This window comes from Leuciscus leuciscus, assembly GCF_965113295.1.
Source record: "Leuciscus leuciscus genome assembly, chromosome: 3".
In the NCBI taxonomy this organism is placed as follows: Eukaryota; Metazoa; Chordata; class Actinopteri; order Cypriniformes; family Leuciscidae; genus Leuciscus; species Leuciscus leuciscus.
Genome location: NC_138727.1, coordinates 1,978,678 through 2,000,053, shown reverse-complemented (window position 1 = coordinate 2,000,053; position 21,376 = coordinate 1,978,678). Strand labels below are relative to the sequence as shown.

At 38.5% G+C, this 21,376-nt stretch overlaps 1 protein-coding gene across 2 annotated transcripts in view; it reads left to right on the top strand.

Moving 5' to 3' along the window:
• LOC309494440 (neural cell adhesion molecule 2) overlaps window positions 1-21,376 on the top strand; it is a 280,054-nt gene that overhangs the window by 211,391 nt on the left and 47,287 nt on the right. For both annotated transcript variants that reach the window (XM_082163799.1, XM_082163798.1), the window contains exons 4-7: window positions 5,737-5,880; window positions 10,680-10,817; window positions 15,336-15,453; window positions 20,878-21,047. In XM_082163799.1, coding sequence (XP_082019925.1) covers window positions 5,737-5,880; window positions 10,680-10,817; window positions 15,336-15,453; window positions 20,878-21,047 — 570 coding nt within the window. The remainder of the gene's footprint in view (window positions 1-5,736; window positions 5,881-10,679; window positions 10,818-15,335; window positions 15,454-20,877; window positions 21,048-21,376) is intronic.

The following is a 21,376-nucleotide window of genomic DNA, read 5'->3' as shown; positions in this document are numbered from 1 at the left end:
TTACATAATATTGTGTCTTGTTTTCTGGGGAAATAAATCTAGATTAAGTGAGTTTTTGCTTAAAAAAAGCTAAATTATCTGCCAATGGGGTCAGAAAAATAATCTTAATTCAAACAGAAACAAGATTATAATGCATACCCCATTGGCAGATAATTTAGCTTTTTTTAAGCAAAAACTTTTCTATATTCTTTAAGCAAAAATAATTTTTAGATATTTGGACTAGAAACAAGATTAAAGTACTAAGTAAAAAAAAAAAATGTGCCATTAAAAAACGACTGTCAGGATTTACTAAAGACACGCAGTGAAAAATTATCTCTGAAAAGGCATGGACGCGTTTATATGTGCGGCTAATCTTATTACATATGCTTTTATAGGTGTTTCCCTTTCAGGTGCAAAATTTATGGGAGGAGAGTATTTAAATGAATCACGCAAGGTGATTTACTAAGGTTTGCGTTTGTCAATGTACTGGTGTTTGTGCCATTATTTACCGCCTGTAGATTTGAAAATCATGCTTTCCCCCGTTATGGATGAATCACTGAAGCTACACCAGTTACTTTTGCCTAGAGATTTATATTTATTATTTTATACATGTATCAGACAGAGAGAAACAGGCATAGCAGAATAAGGCTATAGGTCCCTCACCCCATCATGCCTCTATGTTTATCTGAGGTGGTACAGTAAGATTGAGCTTATATACACCACTGAGGGATTTACAACTTCCTTTTAAGGTAGAAAAACATGATGCTTATGTTTAAAATGGAACGTAGACCTCGTGCTTACACATGGTACAATCCACTTTCCCTCTGTGTATACATTTGTGGTACATTTGCACCAGTTGAAACATTCCTTGTAAAGAACTTGAAGTATCATCATTAGTGGAACATCTCTGCTCAGTGAACGTGTTGCATTGCACACAAAATATAGCTCATCCCATATCTCTCATCAGCACACATGTACAACATACTCTGACTCATAAAATACATTATGAAATTATTGTGAAAATTAATAAAGAAAAATAATACTTAAAAATAACATTAAATAGTACATTTTTAGTCTTCACCGCCCAACAAAAGCACATCAGACACTATACCTGTTAGATTGCGTTGGTCATTATGGAAATGATCTGACTGCGTCTGTAATTTGCGTGTCGTCAGTAGATCTCGCTCAGGACTTTCCACTCCCATCGGCAATGTTTTGGCATTGCACTCTCACGCTAATTTGCCGTTTAATAAATTTGGCCCGTTAGTCAAGATCGTCATGGAGGAATGAATGGTAACAGAATGCTGATGGGATTTTTATTGGATGTAAAAATTTAAGAAGAAAAAATCTAATTTATATTACATATAATATCTTGGTAACACTTTAGGTTCATTAGTTAACATTAGTTAATGTATTAACTAACATGACCTAACAATGAGCAATAGGTTTATTACAGTGTTTATTAATCTTTGTTAATGTTAGTTAGTAAAAATACAGCTGTTCATTGTTTGTTCATTTTAGTTCATGTTACGAATACAACCTTTGATTTTTAATAATGTATTAGTAAATGTTGAAATTAATACTAACTAAGATTAATAAATGCTGAAGAAGTATTGTTCATTCTTAGTTAATAGTCCTCACCTCCCGCAAACAAGTTTTATACAGATTTTATTGATATTATAGAGGCATATTAGCACTGAATTTAAATGAAGCTTGACACATTGGCACGGCACACATTGTGAAACATCGTGATAGTTCTGATCTGCCACAACCAAAGGCACACACACCTTTCCCCAGCGCAGCTCTTCTTCAAAACATGATTTCTTCTGCGATGGAGCAAATCAGCCGAGACCTGTGAGGTTAAAAGTCGTCAGATTGATCAGAGCTGGCAAATTTTCATTTAAGAATTCATTTAAGACAGAATAGCATTACTTACTGTAGCAGTACTTGCATGTCGAGGCAAGTTTCATTCTCAGACTCATTCACAGTGTGTGTGCTGACCATCTCATGCGTTCTGCTCATGATTATTGCAAAAATAAATTGGCAGGTTGAAGCTTTTAGCTTCCAGGACTCACGTTGCACTAGTTTTTACAGTACAAGACTGATGAAATGAGTGCTTTCTGGAGGGAATAACTAGTCTCTGGATCTGCCAAAACTGTGCAGGTTGACCTTTAAAAGTCATCAAATCTTTAAATCTTCAGAGTTTAGTTTTAAAAGGGCTAAATATCAGAATTTTTATTTATTAGTCGCTTTTTATTGACAATGTGTGAAATAAAAAAAAGTCTGAAAGTCTGATAATGTATTTTTATGTAAAGGAGTCTGGCTGGTTTTGCCGGGAAAATCAAAAGGACGCGACGGATTCGCTCCCGAGAGCCTCTCTTCCGTTCAATGGGTCTCATTCATGAAACACGAGCAGAACGAATTTTTGTGTAAATCGTGTGTAAAGTGGTTCTGGCGTAAATTTTCGGATTCATTAAAATGTTTGTATTTTCCAAATGTTAGTTGGTACGAAATAAATCTACACCTGCTCCAGCCACGCGTAAACAGTGCGTTTAACATCCGAACATTTTGCTCATTAATAAAGCTGCATTTTAATTCACCTTTATCGGGTACATATTTACACAGCATTTTGAAAAAATATTAGGCCTATATATAGTAATTACATACGGTTTTTCTTTTTACTTTTATTATGAGAACCAGTAATAGCATTCGTTATATAATAGTAATTCGTTTTTTGCAGTCAAGCTTCATGTCGAACCATTTTCTTTTCACTTCTGGGACTGTTTGATTAACAGATGAAATTAACTGCATCTGTAATATGCTGCCAAGCTTCCTTTTTTTTAGGACCTGATATGCCACTATGTACGCTTGAAAATAAAATGTGGCGTTTTGAATGAACTTCTGATAATAAAACTTCAATTTCTGCATCTGAGAAATTTCTCTTCTTCATTCGCTTCTGAGAAGACATGTTGAAATCCTTCGTTTGGTGTCATAATATGATGCCCATATATAGTTGTCAGTCGGATTTAATGGGCGGGATTTATGGTAATTGAGAACGAGCGTGCACGCGCGTCCCATTTACGACTGATTGGAATTCATTAACACAAACACACACATTTCACTATCACATCTGACGTTTAGTATTTGTGAATCAGGAGAAGAGTTTTCGGGAAGGTCTCTTTACGTGCAAATCACTCACATATTTACTCGTATATTTATGAATGTTTCATGAATGAGACCCAATGACGCATGAAACGAAAGCTTATGTTCAGGATAATGATTAAAGAGTTATTCTTTACTATGTTAATGTGTTATGCAAAGAAAAGGGATTCATTCAAACTAGCGAGATCTATATAGTCTATAGTCTCAAATATACTTTATGATCAACTATCATAACAGTGACATATTAATGACCTCATCTGTTGACGGTGAATCGCAGAGATCCACATCGCTACGATCGGATGCTTTCTGAACGGCTGTTTTCTCACCGCTGGCATTTTTGTTGTTTATTTTGTTATTGAGAGAAAAACGTGCAGCACGTATTCACATATTCATCTAAACGTCACTCTCAGCAGCGCCTGGATGTTCGCGAACAGTGTATCTCTGCAAAGGTATTTCTAACTAGCTTCTCTGTGAGTATATCGGGGCCTTGAATCACGTTCAGTCTCTTGTGTGTCACTGTGAGCTGCTGCAGTTCACTTAACGGCCACCGGTGTCGCTAATAACACAGGTTTCTGAATTCTACATATTTGACCCTGGACCACAAAACCAGTCACATGGGTCTTTTTTTTTTAAATTGAGATTTATAGATCATATGAAAGCTTCCCATTGATGTATGGTTTGTTAGGATAGGACAATATTTGGCTGAGATACAACTATTGAAAATCTGGAATCTGAGGGTGCAAAAAAATCAAAACATTGAGAAAATCTCCTTTAAAGTTGTTCATTTATGTTCACGATTGTGCAGCATTCACTCACACAAATACATGTTTTATATATTTACGGCAAGAAATTTACTAAATATCTTCATGGAACATGATCTTTATTTAATATCCTAATGATTTTTGGCATAAAAGAAAAATCTATAATTTTGACCCATACAATGTATTGTTATACAGATATACCCGTGCGACTCAAGACTGGTGACGTGATCCAGGGCCACACATGGCCACTTTAATCAAGTTTTACTTAAATATGTAAAGAGCAAATACTCCCAGCCAACATAATATGTTCTAAGAATGTTTTGCTAATGTTCCCATTAAGTTATGAAAGCATTATTTCTAAATGTTCTCCGAAAACTCAAAACGGCCAGTTTAACTATAAATTTTTTTTTAAATAAATGTTTTTTTTTGTTTTTTTGGGGGGGTTATGCAAACTCTAAGGAAACATTTCATTTTATCATTATTCAAACATGGGAACATTACTTATGAATGTTCTCTGAACGATCTGAAGCGGGTAGTTATAAAATGTTAGACAAATGTCCAACTAAAATGTTTTTTAGAAAAAGAACCAAAAAACGCTCCATGAAGAACATTTTTCATGAGATCACTAGATCAACTTTGAATGAACATTATTAACTCTACTGGAAGTTGAGATGAGTGACTGAACTTTACTTCACAAACTCACTCAGTGTTGATGTCATTCAGGCTGAACTGGTACATTATGAAGGTCGATACAAAAAAATAATAAAAAAACAGAAAATAAAAAGCAAATCACTCTCAACATATTTTGTTTTTCAATAAATCTACTTGCATCAATAAGACACTTTCCTCTTCTCAGAAGTGAAAAGATTGAGTGTTTTCTGTCAGATGACCTTCAGTTCACAGTCTGTTGGATCGTGTTCTCCACAGTGTCCTCGCGCTGAAATGAAGCCAGATCTTCAGTGTTTCCAGTGGGTCAATGAGGGTAAACGCTGGAAAACTCAGTGTAGAAACAGGGCCCAGTGCGCCGCTCTGCCCTGACCTCACTGCTCAAGACAAATTATGAGATTCAGGATAGAAAAATCATTTTAGAGAGATTCTGTCTATTCACTAGCACACTTTAAGAATAACTGAGAGAATGAATGCGATTTTATATTTGAGAGACTGTTTTGCCACTCCTGTCTTTCCAGTCTATAATTGAGTCTGATACTGCTTTGCCACTTCTGTTTTACTTCGCTTTGCTGCTTTTATTTGTGTTTTATGCAGATATTATTTATCTGGTTGTTCTGTAAAGCACTTTGGTCAGCCTATAGTGGCTGTTGTAAGTGTGCTATATAAATAAAGTAAACTTGAACTTGATCACCAGCTGTGGCTCGTCTGTTAACGTATGCATCAAATATTTTTTCCGATATTCTAGACTCCTTTTAGTCGTAAAGTCAGCAGGAATTAATGTATTGCTTCGGCCGGCATGTGTTATGATGCTCCTCAGCTCTACAGCGCCCCCACAGTTTTCCCATGCAAATCTGTGGTGAAAAATGGAACTGCAGCGCACTCTAATTGAAAGCCATTGAGAAAGATTTCAGGCTGTTACTACAATAACTTTCAGAAAAAAAAATGTTATTCAGCTGATGAACGATAAAAATAACCAATAGCCAATCAGAATCCATCCTGCTTTAAAGAGCTCGAGCATTTAAAGCGGCAGACGACAAAATCAAATAAGTTTAGATATGTGACACTTTAATTTGCAGGATTTGTTTTCCTGAGCCGGTCTGTGTCCGGTTGAGGCACGTGTGAGATTCCTGGGGTCTTTTATGTTGTTGTGTTTGTTTGTTCACAGAGAAGTTGACGTTTCGCGAGGTGAAGACGCCGCAGGAGTTTCGTCAGGCCGAGGTCGCCGAGGTCATCTGTGATGTCATCAGTTCACCTGTGCCAGCCGTGTCCTGGTTCTACAAGAACAGAGAAATCACGTCCGAACCCAACAGTAAGAACTGAGACGCTTCATTTGACCCGCTGGTATTTTTATTTCAATGAAAGGATTTAGGAAATATTTGTATTTAATATTTTGAATTTTTAGGGGATTTTATGGTACTAAATCATATTTATGTAATAGTTATGATCCTCATATTACCTGTTAATCTCTTTTGGAGCATAGACCTGAAAATAAAATGTACAATTTCTTATTGTAAATATATAATATATATGTGTGTGTATATAAACGCACACACATTCACACACCCATATATATATACACACACAAACTTTTATGTTAGATGCGATTAATTGCGATTACTCTACGATTAATCATATATAAATATATAATGTGTGTGTGTGTGTGTGTGTGTGTGTCATACAAACTTGTATATATAAACGCACACACATTCACACACCCATATATATATATATATATATATATATATACACACACACACAAACTGTTAGATGCGATTAATTGCGATTACTCTATATGATTAATCATATATAAATACATAATATGCGTGCGTGCGTGCGTGCGTGCGTGATACAAACTTGAATGTTAGATGTGATTAATTGCAATTAATCGATTTGATTAATCGGCATTTATCACATCTAACATACAAGTTTGTAAATATTTAATATGTGTGTGTATATATAATATAATATAATATAATATAATATAATATTATATAATATAATATAATACACACACACACACACACACACACACACACATATTTACAAACTTTTATGTAAGATGCGATTAATTGATTTGACAAAGAATTTGAATAAGAATATATCTCAAGTGTCATTTATGTGTAATCATTTAGCAGACGCTTTTATCCAAAGTGACTTACAAATAAAGAGACCCATCATTTATTGTACTGAAAGATGCACAAACACACATTGCTATCTAAACATTTTATGAAATGCTAAAACAATAAACCACATTCAGAGTCTGTATTCAGTAAAGTTCTCTGCTGATGGAATAAAAACTTCTATCTACATTTTAGGTGTCAAACCCTTAATTGGAATTCAAAGGCAGAACTTTGACAAGCTATCTGCACTTTTCCAGCCTGAAAGATTAAAAGATGGAGATTTGATTATTTTTATTCTAATAAGGGAGCCGGTTATTAATGTCTCTCCTGGATGAGAAGAGAAAAGGTGTGTGTTTATCAGCGAGGGATGGCAAAAGCAAAAGAAAGGCTGTAATCCTGAAGGTGTTTCATTTAGCAAATGTCCTTGAAATGGAAGCAGAAGTAGTTTTGAGGATTGATGATAATATGTTCCTATTATTGTGCTCCGATGAAAAAGAAGTCTGTTGATTAAATCCTCTGCTTTTTTTCATTTCACCGCACAGAGGACTATATTGCTGTCAAAGGATTTAAACATAACAGAATGATTTCTCTTACAAACCCTATGTCTGGTTTTTAGTTTAGAGATCAATCCAAAAAATCCAAGACTGTAAAGTCTGAAGGATTCTTTGGCACAGACACCATTTCTTTATTATTATTATTAGTGCAATTTGCTAACGTGAGTATCAGGATCACTATTACTGTTGCTCAAAGATTAGTCAAGTCACCTTTATTTCTATAGCGCTTCTTACAATATAGATTGTTTCAAAGCAGCTTTACGGTGATAACAGATAAAAAATGCAACAAAGTTTGTTTCGGCTGGACAGCAGATCTAGAAGAAAATAGTGTCATAGTCCAGCGTAAGTAAGTTTAATTTCATTTATAACAGTAATCTTGGGGTGTGGATTAATTTAAAGTAATGTAATCGTCAGGTTTCTGTCAAACACAGCACATCTAGGTTATGATCTGTAATCATATCAATAGCAATAAGTGCTTTTGAAGAAAGGGATTGAATATTCAGCAACCCGAGCTTTATCATTTGTTCATCTGTATTATATATGTTTATTTATTTATTTGTTGAACATCAATTACATTTTTATCCTTAAATGGGTTTGAGAGTTTTTTGTATTTCCTAGTTCGGGGGAACAGACACAAGGCCCTATTTTAATGAACTAAGCTCATGGTCTAAAGCATAAGGCGCAAGTTCACTTAGTGCGTGTCCGAATCCACTTTTGCTAGTTTAACGACGGGGAAAATGGTCGGTGCTCCCGGCGCATGGTCTAAAAGGGTTGTCCCTATTCTCTTAATGAGTAATGGGTGTGTTTTGGGATTTACGTGCGTTAAACCAATCAGAGTCTCATCTCACATTCCCTTTAAATGCCAGTTGCGCTCGTGCCATGGCGGATTCGCTATTTACATGACGGAATTTGATAGTGGAAAGACCGAAGCGTCTCCAGAGCGCGCACACGGATCTGCTCGTGCGCGAGGTTAAAGCCCGCAAGCAGAACATCTACGGGACAAGCCGGATTCACCATATCTTTATGTACACAATAATAATCTTTTACATTGTAATCCTTTTAATTTTAATATTTGGCATGTTTGTGTGTTGCTGTGTGTTTAATAAGCAGTGTACGCGCGTTGTGCACTTTAAATAACAAAAAAATGAATGCGCCATTGACTTTAGACCAGGTTTCAGTTGGTCAATGGAAACAGTTTGACCATTTGAAAACCAGTGAAACCAATGGTCTCAGTTGGTCAGGACGTGAAAATGATAACTGCGTCGGGCTGAAACTAGCAAAAAACACTTGCGTTACGCTTGGCGCTGCATTGCGCCGGGTGTAAGATAGGGCCCACAGTCTCTATGTGATGATATCTATGTTTAAGAGTCTCTATGTGTTGGGATTTCTCTGACTTTGTGGCGTGAGACAGCTAGCAGACGGTGGGTTTAGCCAGTCTGACCTGAGCCCCAGTTAGTCAAGGTTCAACTCTTAGGGCCCTTTCACACCTACCTTGTTTTGTCCAGATTTTCGGACTTTTCAGTTTGATCCGAATCAAAGATTACAAGTGTGAATCCTCCCCTGGACCACGGTCCGGATCAAACAGATGAAATTTGGTCCAATGAAAAGAGGTAGTCTCAGTCCGGATCAAACTGAACACAGGTTTGGTTCGTTTCTAGTGTGAAAGCATTCTCTGTATGGTTCGGACTTTCAGAACATTTACAGGAAGTTCCGGATGTTCCCGCAGGATTGCTTGAGTCTTCTCCTCCTTTCCTGCTGGCGATGATAAAGTGTTCGCACAACGAGGACGTTGATTTGGCGAATGTGAGCTAGCCTGGAGTATAGCTGGAGCTGCAGGGAGTAATGCCGTAATAATATCAGTATAGTGGCGACGATATGACTCTGTTCATTCATTCTAGTCAAAGTTTCCCGCCGAACTGACGACACGCTGACATCAGACTCACGTCCGTTTACTAACCAATCAATGTCAAGATGCAGCCCACAGAGATGATGACGTCAGACGCACGTCCGTTTACAAACCAATCAATGTCAAGATGCAGCCCACAGAGATGATGACGTCAGACGCACGTCCGTTTACAAACCAATCAATGTCAAGATGCAGCCCTCAGAGATGATGACGTCAGACGCACGTCCGTTTACTAACCAATCAATGTCAAGATGCAGCCCACAGAGATGATGACGTCAGACGCACGTCCGTTTACTAACCAATCAATGTCAAGATGCAGCCCACAGAGATGATGACGTCAGACGCACGTCCGTTTACTAACCAATCAATGTCAAGATGCAGCCCACAGAGATGATGACGACACGACGCAAGTGTGTGTGTAAAGTTCTTTAGTGCGCTCGCATAATCGCAACGTGAAACCAAACCAAAACTTACCGAATGTATAAAATGTATCAAAACATGAACTCTGGTTCGGTCCTTGGTGCGTACTCTTTCGTTCTAAAGTATGTAATCGAATAAAATTCTTAGCAAGACAGGCTGCTTACTTAGATAAACAAACCTTAAAAATGTTAGCTGGTGCATTAGTGCAAACACATTTTGATTATGCGACAACTTTCTGGTACAGTGGCTCTACGAAACGAATGAAAAGTAAATTACAGACTGCTCAGAACAAATTGTGTAGAATTATTCTGAGGCTTCATCCACGAATGCAGTTGAATAATAATCATTTTAGGGAAATAGGGTTTTTAAAAGTGCATTTTTCTTAAGTTGATGGTGTACAAAATATTACTTGTATGACTACTATGTTTTCGTAAGAGATGTTCATGGTTTTTCTACAAGGGCAAGGATAAATAATATATACTTGTGTCGGTTTAAGAGTTTATTTGGGAAGAATTTTTTTTGTATTCTAGCGCTGTTGCTTGGAATGAATTGCCTGATTGCTTAAAACAAATTCAAGAAGAAGGTCCTTTTAGAAGAGAAGTTAATAAATGGCTTTTTTAACTATGTTTCTAGAAGTTTTTATGTGATATGTTGATGTGTGTTTGATTTCATTCCCATTATGAACTGCTCGTCCATTTTTGAATATAGAGGACCAAAATGGAAATAAGCCTGTGGCTTTATTGTGTATATCCTCTACAGTTTATTTTTTTATTTTTTTTTATGTGTATGGTCTTTTGGGCTTGATTTTACTTGTTTTAACTTTTATTGTCAAATAAATCAAAAAAAAAAAAAAAAAACTCAGGTGTGAAAACGCTGTAAGACTATAATGTCATATTACTAGAGAGAAGAGCAGCACCATCTCTTTTTAACAGGTCAGGTCTGCCCCAAAAAACGTTTCCAATTGTCTATGAACCCTATATTATTCTGCGGACACCACTTGCCGTATAGATCCATCTGTCTCAGACTGTTCGTGAATAACACACTCACACACACAGCCATAACATGCAGTGATTAGTCTTGATGTCTGTGTTTCTTTCTCTTCCTGAAGGCAGATTTCAAGTCCTTCCCAGCAACAACCTGCAGATCCAGCGAGTGAGTAAAGCTGACGAGGGTGTGTATCGCTGCGAGGCGCGTGTGGAGGCCCGAGGAGAGATCGATTTCAGGGACATCGTGGTGCTGGTGAACGGTGAGAGCTGTTGTTCACTGCGTGGAAACGTGTGCACCTTCTCACCGAGATCTGAACAGCTCGATAACTGTGTAGCGCTCGACACAGGGACCTGAATGTTATGTTATGTCTTGCCTCACAAGCGTCTATTATAAAGAAAGTCCATTAACACAATCACTCTTTTTTTGTACTGTTAAAAGAGCTGAAGTTTTATTGACAATGTGACATTTTTTGTCTTTCCAAAGTAAAATTTGTACTTGGTTAACATTGCATGTACTAAATGTACACATCTATGAATTTTTTGACGGGAAATGAAACATTTGGGTCATTTTTATTGTGTTTTAGATGGTAGTGTGTTGCGTTTAGACTGCTAAACTAGCTTAGCAAGACTTCCTTGCTCAACCAGCATTATACTCATGTCGTAAAACGTTGTCAACATGAACTCAGTTTCTCCAGAACCCAAAAATGTGATGCATTATTTACCGCCTGTTTTCAAATCTGTGCATGAAAACGTCACAAACACATGCAAACTTTGTGGAATAGATGCCATTAAAGTCTTTACATGCTGTTAATTGCAGTTATAATCGACATACGCCATATATTTGACTACAATTATGACCTAGATATGATCGTATCAATTTAATCAAAATATAGTGTTGGCATGAGTTAAAGTTTATCGCAATATTGCCTAAAATAGAGTCACTAGCCCATCTACTTTTTCAGTGGCGTTGGTTCCGGAAGTATTTTTTCCATATAGGGATTGAAAAACAAAGCAAACCAAACAGCTACGAGGTTTATTACAACATTATTTGTAATATTTTGACACAATAAAATTTAGATTTGAGGCTAAAAAGTAGTTGAAAATTGGACAAAAAACGATTGATTTAAAGATGCTGATTGTGCGTAGAAACAACATATTTTATGTTTATTGCGAAATATTAGTATACATACAATCATTTAAAGTCCCTCTGTAGTCAATAATTGTATCGAAATTCTTCATGCCCTAAAATAGTGTGACTGTAACTCGACACCCTTGCCTCATTTACTATACGCGGTTCTATGAATATGCAAATGAGCCCCGCCTCCACTCACTCAGCTCAGAGATCCACTGGTTGACGATCACACGTTGATCTGATTGGTTACAAGGTAGTTTGTGACTCAGCAATGGTGTCGACTTATGAATTTGCATCTGGTTTGTCTTAAAGCATATTAAAAACACCACATAGACATATAAACAACATTAAAAGCTTGATTTTCACCACAGGGGGACTTTAAGAATAAATTTCCCTATGGGAAAATAAATGGCATATTTACTTCTTATTACTTCTTATTTAAGTTTATCAGGCCATGCTAGATGACAGGTTTTGCTGGTAAAGGTTTGTCTATGATGGTTATGTAAACCAGTCTACCGTAATGCTGGTCTTTTCACATTCAAACTAAAAATGGGCGTTTCACATTACAAATGCACACATAGTTTATCATCTCAGCGTTTTTACACTCAATTTTCTGCTGACTAGATTTGAGACTAAATGTTTCAATTAGCACACTCTTCAAGCTTCTGTGAGTCACAAGCAAACGACGACCTTATCTTGGCGAGCGCTTCACGAAACACCGGCTGTCTTTTGAACTCATTCATTTTACCTTGTTCCGCGAAATGAGCCGTCGTCAGGATTTGATAGCGCTGAGCTCTGCCTGAACGGACACAATAGTATTTGCACAACTCATACTTCTTTAAACTGATGTAATAGCATGCAAAGAAGAAGAGAAAAAAAAAAAAGCATATTGCATTCAATTTAGCATCACCACTTATAGCTCTCAGGAAGATCCAATAAGCTTGCTCAATGAGGCGCATCCTATTATCCCGAAGACATGGCAAGCGCCGTCTGCCACCAAAACAGAACAACCTGCTGCTTAAATCACTTAGCAAACGCTGACTAGAAAGCGTCAACGCCTGAGTCTCGTATCCAAGAACAAAGATTGAATCCAGAATTTTCCCCTAGATTTATTCCCAGCCTTGGCTTGAGCTGCGGTGGATCGTAACGGCGTGTTGAAACACCATACGCTGCTATAATGAAATGCCCCTTTCTGCTTTGACCTTCCTTATTGAATTAACGTGGCCATTTTGCTTATATGCGCACCATCTGTTTGAGGCTAGTTTGGAAGATTGAAGACTCTTTGAGGGAAATATGATTGGTGATTGAGTTATGAAACCAATATGTTTTGTCGAAGACAAAAAATGTAGTACTGCAAGAAATGCCCTTCTTGAAACAAGCAAGATGCACTTACATCTAGGTGTGCTAAAATCAAGCAATACAAATCTGCCAAAACTGACTTGATTAGAATTTTTGAAAATAGCATAAATATCTAGTCACTAATAAATGCTATTGGATCTTAAAGCTAAACAAAAATGATAAATAATTAGTTACATTTTCAGAATATTAAACCTTAAGAGGGGGGGGGGGGGGGGGGGTGGCGCAGTGGATAAGACACATGCCTTTGGTGTGAGCCTTTGGTGTGGCCACACACATGCCTTTGGTGTGAGAGACCCGGGTTCGAATCCACTGTGAGACACCAATGTGTCCCTGAGCAAGACACTTAACCCCTAGTTGCTCCAGAGGCGTGCGACCTCTGACATATATAGCAATTGTAAGTCGCTCTGGATAAAAGCGTCAGCTAAATGAATAAATGTAAATGTAAATGTAAGATGCACAATAACCTGAAAATAGATTTTTGCAATTTTTTGCAGTGTAACAAAAACAATCATATTTGACCTTTCTTAATTAAGATTCATGCCTAAAAACTTGCACTTTATAGCTGTCACTTGTTTTTGTAAAAAATTACCTCAAAATGAGCTAAAATTCACAAGAAGACCAATTTTCTTAAATTAAGATTTACATTTACTTTCTTAGATTTTAATGTTTGCAGTGTGGATATGTATACACGTCATATTTACTGTAAGAATTTAGAGATGCAACTTCTCAGAGCATTTCTAGGGCACAAACAGAATAACAGAAGTGATGTTACGTCTCTAAATTCATGCACTGCATCGCTTTAATAATTAATATTAAGTTAGGGTAAGTTAAAAAAGTCACTAAGTCGGTTGTTGAACAACTAGTCAACCGTCTTGTCTCATCCCAGCTGTCACATGTTGTGTTTTTTGATAATATCGTGCCATGCTTGTGTCTCCACCAGTTAGCTGAACCAGCAAGACTTCTCTAGGTCGAACTGGTTGACCAGCATGAGCTCGTAACCAGTGTAAACCAGCATTTGTGACATTCTGAGATTGTGTTTTTAGCAGAGATTCTTCCCATAATTGAGCAAGTGCTTTGTCTTTGTTCTGGTTCCTTGTTTGTTGCGTCTCCGTGTCTTCTAATTATCCTGTACAGTTGTGTATGTGGAATACGTTTACGCTGATGATTAGCATGCAGACATGCGCTAGCGTGCTCTTTCCGAGCCCTTAACCCCGACTTTCATTATCAGAGGAGCCGTTTGAGCGCAGACAGGGGTCGAATCGGCAACTTCTCTCCGCGTCTGCTTGATCTTTTAAAAGGAAATGTCACCGAGATGTCCTTCACCGATACACATCACCAAAAAAAAACGAGTCATTTCAACCTCTTTGAACTCGGGCGAATTCTAACAGGGAGCAAATCACAGAGCGGCGAATAATGATTGTGCTCGGCGAGAAACTTTGTTGAGGTCTGTTTTATTCTCTTCAATCATCATCGTATCAGATTGATTCAGCCCATCAGACTGACATGAAACAGATGTTCGGAAATAAGGACATTACTGTGGGAAATTTAAGGGGACTTAAACTGAAGAGAGAATGTTAACAAACGGCTGACGTGGTTGATAGTTAAATTAGTTTAATTCATAGACTGTAAAAAAAATATGGGCGTAGTATCCGTGACGTCACCTGTAGTGTTTCTGAAGAGCGTTTTTGAAGCCCAAAGTGGGCGGAGCCGGCCGTCGCCATCTTGGCCGCCACTCCCGGATAAACGAAAATGTGAAGCGAGGCGGATTAGCTGAGGTGAGGTGACGCTAACAGACAGCAGACAAACGGCTAGTAGTGACATCAGCGGCAAGCCACCTGTCACTCAAGTGGCCACGCCCTTAATTATGCAGAAATGTAAGGCTTAATATAATTTAAACGGATGAGTTATAAAAATATTCACCCCCCTCACAGTTGTTTTGAAGGGTAAAATTAGCTATATAGACCAAAACCACTTCTTGCACCAGGCCGTAAACATGTTTTTCAGCTGTAAAGTTGGCCATTTTAACATGGGGGTCTATGGGATTGACTCTCTTTTGGAGCTGGGCTCTAGTGGCCAGTCGATGAACTGCAGTTTAAGTCACTTCAGTGTTGGTTTCAAGAGAGAGAGAGGAAGTTTTCCGATTGGTTTAATTACAGACAGGAGACACATTGGTAATTGTTAGTCTAATCCAAACATGACAAATGCAAGCATCTGACTTTACCTGCATGAGAAACATGGAAACTGTATTGAACATGCATGATTAACTGTGTGTCTGGTGTCGTTCCAGTTCCTCCGGTTCTGTCCGTGCCACAGCAGTCCTTCAACGCCACGGCAGACTACCAGGAGTCCGTGACGTTCACCTGCATCACCTCCGGCTCCCCCGACCCTCAGGTGACCTGGTACTGGTGGGTAACAGTAACGTTTGTCAAGAGAAACTCTGAATGTTGGTGCCCAGCTGACTTTGGCTGACGTTCTAGCAAAGTTATGAAAAAACGTTCTTCCGGTAACATTAAAGGGGTAGTTCGCTCAAAAGATAAGAATTGTCAGTATTTACTCACCCTGGTGTTGTGCTAATGCTGTATGCCCTTGTGTTTTTTCAGAACTTGAAATACAACCGTTGTATTCTTCTCTGGGGTGAATATATGCGTTAAGTTCATCGTAACAAGAAGATATCGCGTTCACATTTGTCAAACATGACTGTAAAGACTCAGGTCTTGTCCGGAGATATTAAACTCAGTGAAGAAAGGGACACAGTGACTTTTTTGGGGAATTTCCTTTTTAATTAATCTATTTTATCACAACTTGTGTGTTTTTCTGTGCGAGTCTTCAGCGAGTCTTCAGCACAGAAGACCAATAGCCAAGGTCAGGATTTTTGTCAAATAATGTATGAAATTTTGTTTTTCACCAAACCCTATCATATACCCATGTGGAATATACCACACGTGTCGCATGAGATCTGTGATACTTTTGCGTCTTTTTTATAAAGCTTGATGCTGGCCGCTATTTCACTGCGATTATATGTATGAGCGCAAACGGGTCTTTTTAAAGTTTTTTTGTGGACTGAAAATGAACAACGGCAGGGTGAGCAAAAAAATACTTAGAGTGAACTGTCCCTTTAATAGAATGTTCGTTCAGAGTTATCTGTTCTGCAGAATGATGTAATAGATTGTTCGCATAACCAAGAAAAACGTTCAAAAACTGGACATAAATGACCTTTTCCTAGCCAAATTGGATCATTACCAAAATGTTGTAGTTAGTGAGTGAGTGAGAGTGTGAGTGTGAGTGTGAGTGTGAGTGTGAGTGTGAGTGTGAGTGTGAGTGTGTGTGTGAGTGAGTGAGTGAGTGAGTGAGTGAGTGAGTGAGTGAGTGAGTGAGTGAGTGAGAGAGTGAGAGAGTGAGAGTGAGAGTGAGAGTGAGAGTGAGAGTGAGTGAGAGTGAGTGTGTGTGTGTGTGTGTGAGTGAGTGAGTGAGAGTGAGAGTGAGTGAGAGTGAGTGTGTGTGTGTGTGTGTGTGTGTGTGTGTGTGTGTGTGTGTGTGTGTGTGTGTGTGTGTGTGTGAGTGAGTGAGTGAGTGAGTGAGTGAGTGAGTGAGTGAGTGAGTGAGTGAGTGTGAGTGAGAGTGTGTGTGTGTGTGTGTGTGTGTGTGTGTGTGTGAGTGAGTGAGTGAGTGAGTGAGTGAGTGAGTGAGTGAGTGAGTGAGTGAGTGAGTGAGTGAGTGAGTGAGTGTGAGAGTGAGAGTGAGAGTGTGTGTGTGTGTGTGAGTGAGTGAGTGAGTGAGTGAGTGAGTGAGTGAGTGAGTGAGTGAGTGTGAGAGTGAGAGTGTGTGTGTGTGTGTGTGTGTGAGTGAGTGAGTGAGTGAGTGAGTGAGTGAGTGAGTGAGTGAGTGAGTGTGAGAGTGAGAGTGTGTGTGTGTGTGTGTGTGTGTGTGTGTGTGTGTGTGTGTGTGTGTGTGTGTGTGAGTGAGTGAGTGAGTGAGTGAGTGAGTGAGTGAGTGAGTGAGTGAGTGTGAGAGTGAGAGTGAGAGTGAGAGTGTGTGTGTGTGTGTGTGTGTGTGTGTGTGTGTGTGTGTGTGTGTGTGTGTGTGTGTGTGTGTGTGTGTGAGTGAGTGAGTGAGTGAGTGAGTGAGTGAGTGAGTGAGTGAGTGAGTGAGTGAGTGAGTGAGTGAGTGAGTGAGTGAGTGTGAGAGTGAGAGTGAGAGTGAGAGTGAGAGTGAGTGAGAGTGAGTGTGTGTGAGTGAGAGAGTGAGAGTGAGAGTGAGAGTGAGTGTGTGTGTGTGTGTGTGTGTGTGTGTGTGTGTGTGTGTGTGTGTGTGTGTGTGTGTGTGTGTGTGTGTGTGTGTGTGTGTGTGAGTGAGTGAGTGAGTGAGTGAGTGAGTGAGTGTGAGAGTGAGAGTGTGTGTGTGTGTGTGTGTGTGTGTGTGTGTGTGTGTGTGTGTGTGTGTGTGTGTGTGTGTGTGAGTGAGTGAGTGAGTGAGTGAGTGAGTGAGTGAGTGAGTGAGTGAGTGAGTGAGTGAGTGAGGAAGGCGCTGGACATCATTGCTAGTATATAGGTCACAGTGTCCTCGATTCATCTATCTCTCTGTATGCAAATGTCAGCGTGTCTGTGGCGTCGGACGTGAAGAGGTGATCTGTGCTTTGATCAGATGTTCAAAGCCTTGGATGATCACTGAGGTGAGGGCCGGAATCACTCAAACTCGGGGCTTTCTCTGAAATCTGTGCATTGTGTGAGGGAGAAATTCAACACGCCTTTTGTAAATGTTTGCTCGCTGACCTGTGCGGACTAGAAGAGTTGCGTTCTACATTTCAATACTTTGGCAAATCTGACAGACGTTGTTGAGATCTTTCTGGAATTCTAGACATTCTAGAGGAGATGCATGTGAGAAACATTTGAGAAGCTGGACAACAGCCTCCATTTGTTCTCCATATAGTCTCATTGCTGTCTGGAGATATTCTCTCTCAGTTTTTGATTTGTTTTTCTCATGAGTGGAACTGATGAGAAGGTCCAGAGAAGTTCGAAAGGTCCATCAGTGAATTTTGCAAGCGTAAAGTGCAGCACAATTATAGTTTCCACCGATTTAAACCCATTAAGGATTGGCACGATAGTTTCGTCAATGTGCATCAAATCAAGAGGTATTTTTACCGCAGAAGAACAAAGTTCTCTTTAATTCACTCCAACTTCTTTTTGAGTTATGTCAGATGAGTTCACTGCTATAAAAGATTCACAAATGAATATTAATGTAAGGTTTTTAAATGCCGTTCAATTGCACAGGAGATACATGATCCTGCAGGTTTCAGTTAATTATTTTTAAAATTAAATTAGAATGTTCTAATTCAGTTCTATAGAATAATCTTTCATTTAAACATACCAGAGCAGAAAGTGTGCTTCATATGCTCAACCAGGTTATTGTTAGAACACCTGCTTTAGTTAATTATCATCATTATTTTCCGCTGTTAATTAGTTATAGTTTGCATCTGTTCTGCATCCTATTTAAAGGCATATTTGTATGATTTTTTCATACAAAAATTTTTTTTTCACACAGGTTTGTGTTCCACGGAAGAAAGAAAACCAAATGGGTTTGGAGCGACATTGGATTTATTAGATGATGACAGAATGATTGCTGTGTTTTTAAGACACGTGATCCAGGTCTCAATTGATTATTATTAAAGCGGTGGTATAATGCCCTTTTCACAAGATGTAAAATAAGTCTCTGATGTCCCCAGAGTGTGTGTGTGAAGTTTTAGCTCAAAATACCCCACAGATATTTTTATATCGCATGTTAAAATCGTCACTTTTTGAGGGTGAGCAAAAACGCACCGTTTTGTGTATGTTCCTTTAAATGCAAATGAGCTGCTGCTCCCGGCACAGGGGGCGGAGCTACAACAGCTTGTGTCCTTTTACCTCACACACACACACACTGAAAATTTCTAAAACTTTTAGCCTTTTATGTTCAAACCGGAGTCAGACAATGATGGAGAGACTCAAGAAGAAGTGACAACATGTAGAAGCAACAGGACATTTCTGAATGGTTAGTTGATGAATTTATGAAGCTGATGTGTAGTTATCTTCTAGTCATTGATTAGCATATTCTGCCTTGATAATCTATAAACCGTGTTCAGGGGGCGGGGTTTATGTAAATTTTAGGGTTGGTGATGTCACTAACCCGGGAGGAATGTGGTGTAGTCTCTACCAGCCGTTTGTTGTAGTCCTTAAAAAGCGATTTATTTAAAAGCAAATATCTCCCTTTGCTCTGAACTTTGAGCGTTGTAACTTTGCAGATGTTGTTTATGCTCAAACAGCAACATTACACACTAACTACAGTTAGAAAAGTGTAATCATAATCAACCACCCCTTTAATTAGATTAATAAGCATTAATGAGTAATATTCTAATTCAGTTCTATAGAATTCAGTGCAATAAACATAAATAAAAAATATATAATTTTCATATAAATATACACTTCAGCATACCCGTAATAATGACGGAAAATATAACATTTACAATCATAGATTTGTGAGGTTAATATTAGTGCACACTGTTATAATTATCATTATTATTTTCAGCTGTTAATTAGTTATAGTTTGCATCTGTTCCTCATCCTATTTAAAGGCATAGTTAAGCCAGAAATTAACATTCTGTCATCATTTTGCTGATTCGATTCATGGCTTTTTCTTCTTTGAATCACAAAAGGAGATGTTTAGCAGATGTTCTCTTTCATTTTCACTGAATAATGACTCTGTAAATTTTGACAGAATCTTAATTTTCGGCTCTGGATTGTGTTTGAGTCCAGACTCGTGTCCCGACTGCCTCGGTTAGCTTATTAAATCTAATTGCGTGTTCCCTTTGTTTTGCCTGATCGCCCTGCATCCACTTCCCTTAATTGTGGCCTTGTTATTGAGATTGAATTGTTCGGTACATGAATCTTCATTACTGTAGTTACTTTTCTTTTGTCTCTGCACTTTCTGCGGCTTAAACTCAGAGGCTCTTCTGTGTGTCTTGGTTTAACTAACAAACAAAGATGTAAACGGTGTAGAACTAGAACTTTTTTTTTAATTAATCATTTTATTCAGCTAGAGTGCATTAAAAATATAACATTATTTCTATTTCAATGTTGTTCTTTTGAACTTTCTATTCATCAAAGAATCCTGAAACATAATATGCATCATGTTTTTCACAAAAATATTAAACTGTTTTCAACATTGATAATCATAAATGTTTCTTGAGCAGCAAATCATCATATTAGAATGATTTCTGAAGGATCATGTGACACTGAAGACTGGAGTAATGATCTAAAATAAAATAAATCGTACTCGGGCCCGGTTCATGGCAACCGTGCCTAGTGTGAGTACACAGTTGTTAGTTCTTCTCTATATGAGTGTCAGTGTTTCTGAACTCCTGAAACGCCTCCATTGCAGTCTTGAGTTTCTTCCGGGAACGAACACGTCACAATATTCCTCATTTAAATAATTCATGCGCAGAATAAAGGGGCGGGGCCTGGTTGAGTTAGTTAGTAGTGTGTTAAACTGGCGGTTAAGGGGCGGGACATTTCCCGAAACCAATCACAACACTGATCCAGCCGACCAATCAGAACACAGTGTGCTTTTCAGAAGTAGGGGCTTCATAGAGACAGGAAGTAAACAGAGCGTTACTGTTAGACTGGGAAGAGAGGAGCCGCAACAATGGAGAATATGAGGAAAATAATCAACATTCAAGTTCTAGTAGAGGCTAAAACATCATCAAGACTTTGTAAAAGGGCATAATAGGTCCTCTTTAATATCTGTTGTTATTTCAGCTACAGTTAATCATCTCATCAACCGATGTTTTCTCTCCTCAGGAAGGGTCACATGATCGAGCGTTCGGAGCAGTATGTGTTGAACACTATGGATGGGGGCAAAAGCACGCTGACCGTTAAAAACATCGGTCAAGGGGACGGAGGACCGTACATCTGTCGTGCCACAAACAAGGCCGGGAGCTCGGAGAGTCAGCTGATCCTCAAAGTGTTCGGTGAGGGAATACTCATCTTCAATCTTCATTGATTAGTGTTTTTTGTTGTGTTCTCTCAGGCTACGTCTACAATAATCCAACACTATATCATCGTACGAATTAGCCACCTTTTACTAATTCGTACGAGTTCATACGAATTGGTCGTGAGATAGTGTTTTGACCTCACTCGTACGAATTCGTACGATTTGTCTAAACCCCAGTGACGGTAAGGTTTAGGGGCGGGGTCAGGGGTAGGTCATTCGTACAAATTCATACGAATTGGGCAACTCGTAAAATATGTACAATTTAGCAAAAATCTTACAAATTCGTACGAGTGAGGTCATATGAAT